This window comes from Eufriesea mexicana, unplaced genomic scaffold (assembly GCF_001483705.2).
Source record: "Eufriesea mexicana isolate 0111107269 unplaced genomic scaffold, ASM148370v2 scaffold572, whole genome shotgun sequence".
Classification (NCBI taxonomy): Eukaryota; Metazoa; Arthropoda; class Insecta; order Hymenoptera; family Apidae; genus Eufriesea; species Eufriesea mexicana.
Genome location: NW_016908738.1, coordinates 1,291,193 through 1,298,980, shown reverse-complemented (window position 1 = coordinate 1,298,980; position 7,788 = coordinate 1,291,193). Strand labels below are relative to the sequence as shown.

The 7,788-nt window shown below is 32.8% G+C and overlaps 2 protein-coding genes across 8 annotated transcripts in view; both read left to right on the top strand.

Moving 5' to 3' along the window:
* wwk (anoctamin 8 white walker) overlaps positions 1 to 4,201 on the top strand; it is a 24,731-nt gene extending 20,530 nt beyond the window's left edge. For 4 of the 7 annotated variants that reach the window (XM_017897841.1, XM_017897840.1, XM_017897839.1 and 1 more), the window contains 5 exons: positions 417 to 614; positions 790 to 1,081; positions 1,881 to 2,189; positions 2,354 to 2,621; positions 2,685 to 4,201. In XM_017897841.1, coding sequence (XP_017753330.1) covers positions 417 to 614; positions 790 to 1,081; positions 1,881 to 2,189; positions 2,354 to 2,621; positions 2,685 to 3,201 — 1,584 coding nt within the window. In that variant the 3' untranslated portion in view covers positions 3,202 to 4,201. The remainder of the gene's footprint in view (positions 1 to 416; positions 615 to 789; positions 1,082 to 1,880; positions 2,190 to 2,353; positions 2,622 to 2,684) is intronic. The other 3 variants (XM_017897842.1, XM_017897838.1, XM_017897837.1) reach the window with 2 other exon arrangements.
* Positions 4,202 to 5,728: 1,527 nt separating this feature from the next.
* LOC108545869 (NADH-quinone oxidoreductase subunit B 2) lies at positions 5,729 to 7,049 on the top strand. Its single transcript, XM_017897677.1, has 3 exons — positions 5,729 to 5,852; positions 6,310 to 6,861; positions 6,937 to 7,049. The coding sequence occupies exons 1-3, from the start codon at positions 5,828 to 5,830 to the stop codon at positions 7,032 to 7,034; spliced, it is 675 nt and encodes a 224-aa protein (XP_017753166.1). The 5' UTR covers positions 5,729 to 5,827; the 3' UTR covers positions 7,035 to 7,049.
* Positions 7,050 to 7,788: the final 739 nt, after the last annotated feature.

Sequence of the window (7,788 nt, the reverse complement as noted above, 5' to 3'; positions counted from 1 at the left end):
ATATATATATATATAGAAAGTAGTACAATAATCGTAAGGGTAAATGGAATGAATCATAGCTTGTCACGCTAACTCCATGTTAAGCGCTGGCTTCTTATTTTTCATTTGAAAAGCATAGTGACCCTTGGCACTACCAATGCTAGATACACTATTTACGTGATAGAATATTTTTGCAATAAATGTTTCTTTAGACAACATTAAGAAAGATTCTATTGCAGGTTTAGTATTCAAAAAGTGAACATATATAAAAAAAATAATGTTTAAATAGAATAACTATATTTTTATATTTCTTTAAAGTAATAAGCCTGCAATGGATTTTTTACAGCATCACATAAAAATAATATACACATAATAATAATTGAGCTTTTCTGGAAAATATCAATAAATGACTCAGGTATAAATATTTCTATTCGCAGTATGATGGCGCATTTTCAGAGCACTTGGAAATGCTGTCACAATTGGGATACGTCTGTCTCTTTTCATCAGCCTTTCCATTAGCTGCTATGGCAGCATTGCTTGGAAATCTTCTAGAACTACGGGGTGATGCTTTCAAATTATGTTTTGTTCTCCAACGACCATTTGGCCGCAGAGTCTCTAATATTGGAACTTGGCAAGTAAGTGATAATTGCAACCAAAATTTGGTCTAAGAATGTTTCTGTAAAGTAATTTATTGTAATTAATAAAAATATAATTTATTAAAAATTTACCAATACAAATAGCAATTACATTTTTGGAAGCAATACAAATAATGTTATTTATGTAATAATTTAAGAATTTTCTATTTATTAGAATGCCATGGAAGCTATGGGTTTAGTTGCAATTTTAGTAAATTGCGCCCTAATCGGATTAAGTGGACAAGTACAACGAATGTTCCCAGAAATGTCGGCCATACAAACGATCTTGCTGATAGTTGCCCTCGAACACATTATGTTAGGGATACGCTTCATTATAATCTGTGCGATTCCTGATATTCCGCATTGGGTAGCTACAGAAATGGCTAAAGTAGAATTTTTGAGAAGGGAAGCGGTCAGAAGATTGTCATCTACACCATCGCCAGAACAACATCCAACTACTGTCATAGGTAAATAAAAAGTAATATTACATTTTCTTATATAACGAACAATAATGAGCTACGCAACTTCGTCCTTGTCGCTGCAATCTCTTCCTTCTTTCGCTTCTTCTTCGACTACAAAACATTCTCCTGCTTGTAGAACCCGATCGGTATTGAATTTAATGTACTCTTATTTCTTACATTTCGGAAAAATTGAAGAGTTCCATGGTATTCCAAGAACTTTGAAGAATTCAACATATTTGGAAGAAGAATTTGGGATACTCAAGGAATTTTAAGCACTCAAAAGATTTGAGGAATTTAGAAGACTTTTGGAACTATCAAAAGATTCGAAGGATGGAATTCAAGGAATTCAAAGAACATAACTTTGTGCTTTACCATTTAAATTCCGATACCAAATTCCGATGGTGACGAAGAATGGCACACAACTGAAACCGGAAAATACCGACAAAAATTATCGATGAGCCTGACCTGTTGTTGAGTCTTATCTACGACCCCCTAATCTCCTTACTAGGAGTCTCATACGATATAGTTGGTGAAGGGGATAAAATGTTCTAAAAGCTTACAGAATTTATGGAATTCAAAGAAGAAAGGAAGAACTTGAAGAACTACAAGAATTTACAGGACCGAAAGCATCTAAAATATATAGAGAGTTCAAGGAATTCCAAGGAACTCTGAGATTAAAATTCATAAATTCTCAATAATATATATGTATAATGTTTTATTTTCGATGATTCACCCACTGATCGGGTAAACACGCCCAACAAGCTCGTCCTTCCTCCTACCGTCTATTAATTTCGCTCGAACTCAGGGAGATTCGTGGTGAGTCCAGCAGACGGAGAGAGTGAAGAACAACTGCTTTCCGAACCCAGCGGAGATGCAACGTCCTCTAGTCTTCCGGATACACCGACTCTAGCTTCATCCACCCAGACACCCAGTAGTCCTCCAACTCCTAGTGCAGCATCCGTGCCAAGGATCGCAGAAACACCTTCTGCAGTTCAAACTCCCGGTAGCGCAGGCAGTGGTGACTTAAACACTCCTTTCCTGGCAGAAAACAATATGGGCAGCGTTCGTGACATTCACAATTCACCTAGATGTTCTATTCCTGGCGGAGAACGAGGTTCGACTATTTGTTTTTTTTTTTACTTCGTACAATAAATGTTTGATAGAGAAATGTATAACATAATGCATAATTTAGAAAGCTTCCACTCATTGATTCTCATCAAATAAACTTTTGATATTTTTTGTAAAGCTGTATATACTTTTCTCTGTATATACAAACAGGAAGGCGTTCGAGGGAATGGCTTCAGAACGAATCCGAAGCATCAGGTGGAACTGATCATTACAGTCACCACTTAACCATCGGGCCTCATGGCGGTGTGGATTGGGTTCGAAGATTAGGTCTTGAAGCTGGTGGACGAAAATCCAGCGATTCTGAGATAAGCGGAGCTGGTACAGTTAGTGGTAGTGGAGATGAACTGACTCTTCACAGATCGACTGACTGTATCGTATCAAAAGATCTTGCCTCCTCATCAGACAGTGATCTTCTTAGGTATATTGTTACTTCTTTCAACATCTAATTAAAGGATACAAATAAATTTCCTTGTAATTTCAGTGTAACGGACTACATTAATGTTTTTGTTAAAAGATCCGCCCCGCCGTGGACAGTAGCTCATAGAAACCAAAAATTCCGGTTCTCCCCTGAAAGAGAGAGGGAACGAGAAAAGGCAGAAAAGCAGCAATATCAACATCATCAGCGAGAAATTCAAGATCACAAACAACAGTTATCTTATTACGCCGAGAAAGAAAAGGACTCGAGCAGTCTTTCAGATTCAAGCAAAAAAATTTCCAGTCAAGAGGAAGAAAAACCATCAAAAGAAGAAAGAGAGGCAAAGAAAACCAGGGTAAAACAGAGCCTGATGAAGAGAGCTAGATCTGTGGCGATTTTTTCCCTAAAATTAAAAGAACGGAGGGCAAGAGAGGCTGAGTTGAAAGCCAAAGAGGCAGAGAGAGAAGCCAGGTGGCAACAGCCACAGTCATGTGTTGGTGGCGAACTCTCTTGCATTCCCATAGAAAAGCTTATATCTGTGGACGACATCGCAGCCATGGAATTACGCAGACTTAATCATTAGTCGCTTGACGTTTCACTTTCGTTTTACACGCTATGTAGAAACGTTCGTCTGCGCCAGTGATACTCGCTACGAAACAAATGTTGCGTAAGAATTTTGTAGTATCTGTGAAACCATATCAACAACGAATCCGAAAAAAGGATTCTAGGAATTAATCAATTTTTATGTACATATTGAATGAACAAAGATAACGCACATAAAAAAAAGTCAAACGAAGAACGAAAAAGGAAGAAGATACAGATATTTATTGCTACAATGAACTTTTTTGTATTATTTTTTTATATATTTTGTCAAAGGTCCCATTTCTTATTTCACCTCTTATCTTGACGTTATATATGGGATTAGCATCAATTGAAGTCTTCAATATCATTTTTGAACGAGGCCTTACTCAATTTGGAAAATAATACTACTCCTTGTTTCATTCCAAACTTCATTCCAAACTTCATCCCAACCTTGTTTCATCCAAACTAATTTGTACTATCAATACTATTTAAAAGATAGAGCTGAACTATAATTTATTGAAATGAGCACCCAATACGGATGATTTTAAACATCACCTTTAATCGAAATATCTGTCAATTACTAAACGTTTTAGTACAAAATATTCTTTTCCGAAGAATGTTAATTCGATGTCCAGTTTATACCGTAACAAGATTTCGAGTGAGTATCATTCGTGCATATGAAACATGTGCACCGGAAGAATCATTAGAATTTGTAAAAATGTTAGAAAACCTAAGTGAGAAGACCGTTAAGTTTCATCGAAACTCGTGATTCCAAAAAAATTGTTAATGAAAATGAATAAAGGAATGGCGCACAAAATAAATTGAAAATTTTAGACAAGGTTCTATAGAAGACAGTTTAGAGTATCATCTTTAAAGATCACATTTTCGGTAGATTAGTTGGTAACTTGATATTGTAGACTGTAATCTTCAGAACAATTCGTGCCATACAGTTGATTGTTTCTGACTTCCTTGCAATTTCATGAATTCGGGAAAGAATAAAAAAAAACTTACAAATATTCTATTTATATTGGTTACTTCTAAAATTGATAATGAAATAACAATAAACGAATTTTTTTTATTTTTAATAAGATTTTTTAGATTAAATTATGTTAATTTATATTTTATGACAGCAAAATGAAAGAAAATAATAAAAAGCAACGATTAAAAACAATTTAGAAACATGCACATTAATGTCACAAGGAAGTCGTGAAGAAGTGTGTACGCGCCATGTGCGTATGAGTTTGAACTCTTGTTCTCAGCATAAGATGCCCATCTATCGTCAAAAATTCCGTGCGAGAAAGAATATATAAAATTTTATTAAAAAATTTTTACATTTTTTAGAAAGATTCTCACAATAATTAATTGGTTATTTTAAACTCGTATTTCGTTTTGAAATGATCTCCTAATTTTACATAGAGATGTCTCAATTTAAAAACTGACATCAGATGATCAATCAATATCGGTTGAGAAGGATTATAAAGATTAAAACCATATAGGACAAAGCACTGTTACAACATTTGTAAATTTAAGCAGCTGCTACTAGGAGCGGGAGCTTGTACTGGTATACTTGACTCGAAACAAGAAGGGATAGTAAATGATACCACTGTTGTTGCTGAAATATAAGTTGTTACTTAATGTTACCTAGATGTTTATAGGTTAACGAACTTTCGCTAAATAGTCCTTTATGAAATCTCCATATTATACAAAGTACAGATACACACAATTTACACGCGCCTACAATTAAATAAGGTTATTAAGGTAATCTTGTTTTGTTATTTGATCGAAGTAAAATGGTGAGAAAAACAGAAGTCTTAGGTGAATGGAAATTAGCTCGAGTGATAAAGCGACAAATTGTAGGGACCGTTTTTGTATATAGGAAGTCGTTTACGAGCCAACACGATAGTGAAATTTGATTCCATGGCCTAGTTGACGTCCCCGTCCGTTGCTGAAGTAGCGCAATCGTTCACTTGTGAAGCACTTTTAAACGATCTTGCGTTTCGAATTTTTAACGACCACGATGAATAATAGCTAGTGTTATGATTAGATGCGTCGACATACAACAAGCACTGTTGAAGTAAAAAAAAGTATCGCATTGTATTCTAGTCAGTATCGCAAGACTAGAAAATCGTGAAATCGATAGATTAGCCGCTTTCGTGAGGCAAAGTTTTAAAACAAATATCAGCGAAAAGCATCTGTGTTTCTTAGATGTTTTGTATAAAACAGAAACTGAGCCAATAAAAATATTCTATGGAAAGAGAATATTTCGTTTATACATACATTTATTTCTTTTGTTTAAATTGATCACATTTACATATATGCTAAAAAAAAAGAAAAAATAGTTTATGTTTAAAAGATTATAAAAATTACTTTTAATAATAATGATTAAGACTTTTTTTAATCATTTTTAATAGTAACTTTATCATTTTTTGGTTAGAAGAAAAGTGAAGCTGTACTTGATCAAAACAGTATTAAAAATGAAATACAGTTATTCATTTACAATATAAAACAAAATGATCTTGAAATAGTTTCGTACAATGAACATTGCAAACTGTCATTAATACTATACGATGGATTCACAGCGCAAAATCGCAGTGTAGCAGACAGTTGTGTGACGGGAGGACTGAAAGATGTTTCGTTCTATCATGTTTTCTCGTAAGTTTATAATAATTAATTCCAAATTATTGTCAATTATTTACAGTATCTAAATAAATTAACATTACAAACAATATAGAGTAATATCTTTCTTTTTTTGAGTAAAATACTATGATAAATATATAATTGCATACGATATAAGTTTTATACTCATTTAATTTAGTAGCCGATTCTGTCTAATAGTTTGCGTTGCATAAGATGTTGTAATTTCAACCAAATTAACTTTATTTTTGAGCATTCGCATATAGATCGTATTTTCAAATTCTATTGCAACACATTTCATAACCTCACATATATAAAATGGATCTTTTATTGATACTACAAAACAAAGTTTTTTATTTTTTCTTTATAACTATCGTGATATGTATAATAAACATAATTATATAAAAAAACATAAATGAGATTTTATATTAAAGATATTGGCATAAATAAACAAATTTCTTTCTTTCATTTTTAGCCTATATTAATCAGGGCTTAGCATCCCTGATACGCAAGAACATTGCCTTATCAGGATGCCCTGGGTCTTTAGTTTCTCAGGCTAAATACATGTCAACAGAAGTATCAAAAACAGAAAATAAAGTTTCTCTACCAAAGAAGGTTCAAAAGAAGCCTTATAGCCCTTTTCAAAATACCAACAATTTAGCTGAATTTGTAGTAGCACGATTGGATGATGTTTTAAATTGGGGTCGTAAAGGATCAGTATGGCCACTTACATTTGGTTTAGCATGTTGTGCAGTTGAAATGATGCACATAGCTGCTCCAAGATATGATATGGATAGGTATGGAGTTGTATTTAGAGCTTCTCCAAGGCAAGCTGACGTTATCATAGTTGCTGGTACTCTAACAAATAAAATGGCTCCAGCATTGAGAAGAATATATGACCAAATGCCTGAACCTCGATGGGTCATATCAATGGGAAGCTGTGCTAATGGTGGAGGTTATTACCATTATAGTTATTCTGTTGTTAGAGGATGTGACAGGATTCTGCCTGTGGATATATATGTGCCAGGTAACATTTGATAAAATATTGAATTTCATATTTTCTAATAAAAAGTTATTATACATGCATTTAATTATGTTTCAGGATGTCCCCCCACAGCAGAAGCTTTGATGTATGGAATCCTTCAATTGCAGAAAAAAATTAAACATATGCGCACTGTCCAATTATGGTATAGAAAGTAATGTAAATATTCTTAGTAATAGTAGTAATTTATATGTAAATGTTAATATTGTAATGTAAAATACAACAAAAATAATAAATGAAGTTATAAATTATTTTAAATAGCAATAAAATATTGATAAATTACTATCTTAAAGTGACTAATTTATTACACTAACATATTTTTTGTAAGACTTGTTTATTATTATGAATTTTTATCATTATATACAACCACCAAAAATACGTATAAATATTACAAATAAAGACTGAAAGATAATAATATTAATTCAAATAATATACTCTCCATGTTGATTACATAATTACATGGAAATGATAAAGTATACTTTTTTACAGGCATGTAACTCATTTTTTTCTGTTTTACTCTTTATTATTTTTACTATTTAAAATATGTACAATAGCTTAATTTAAAAACAAAGCAAAGAGTTAGGCAAAACATCTTTGCCATTTAGCTTACCACTTATTAAGGCCCCTTTATTTTTTTCTTTCTCATATATTGCTCTATCTAATACTTACTACTTACGATTGTGTTTATTTTAATTATACATTACATACATACATTGTTTAATAAAAACACATCAACTGATACGCACCACGCATACGATAGATACGATATGCCGCTTTTCTTTCTCAAAATCATACTGCAATCTATTGTACCTATCAACATATTTCCATATACAAGGGTACACTTCTATGAACATACTATTATTTCTGTTGTATCCACAGCCCAAATTTTAAACGCCTACTTTGGTCATTGAA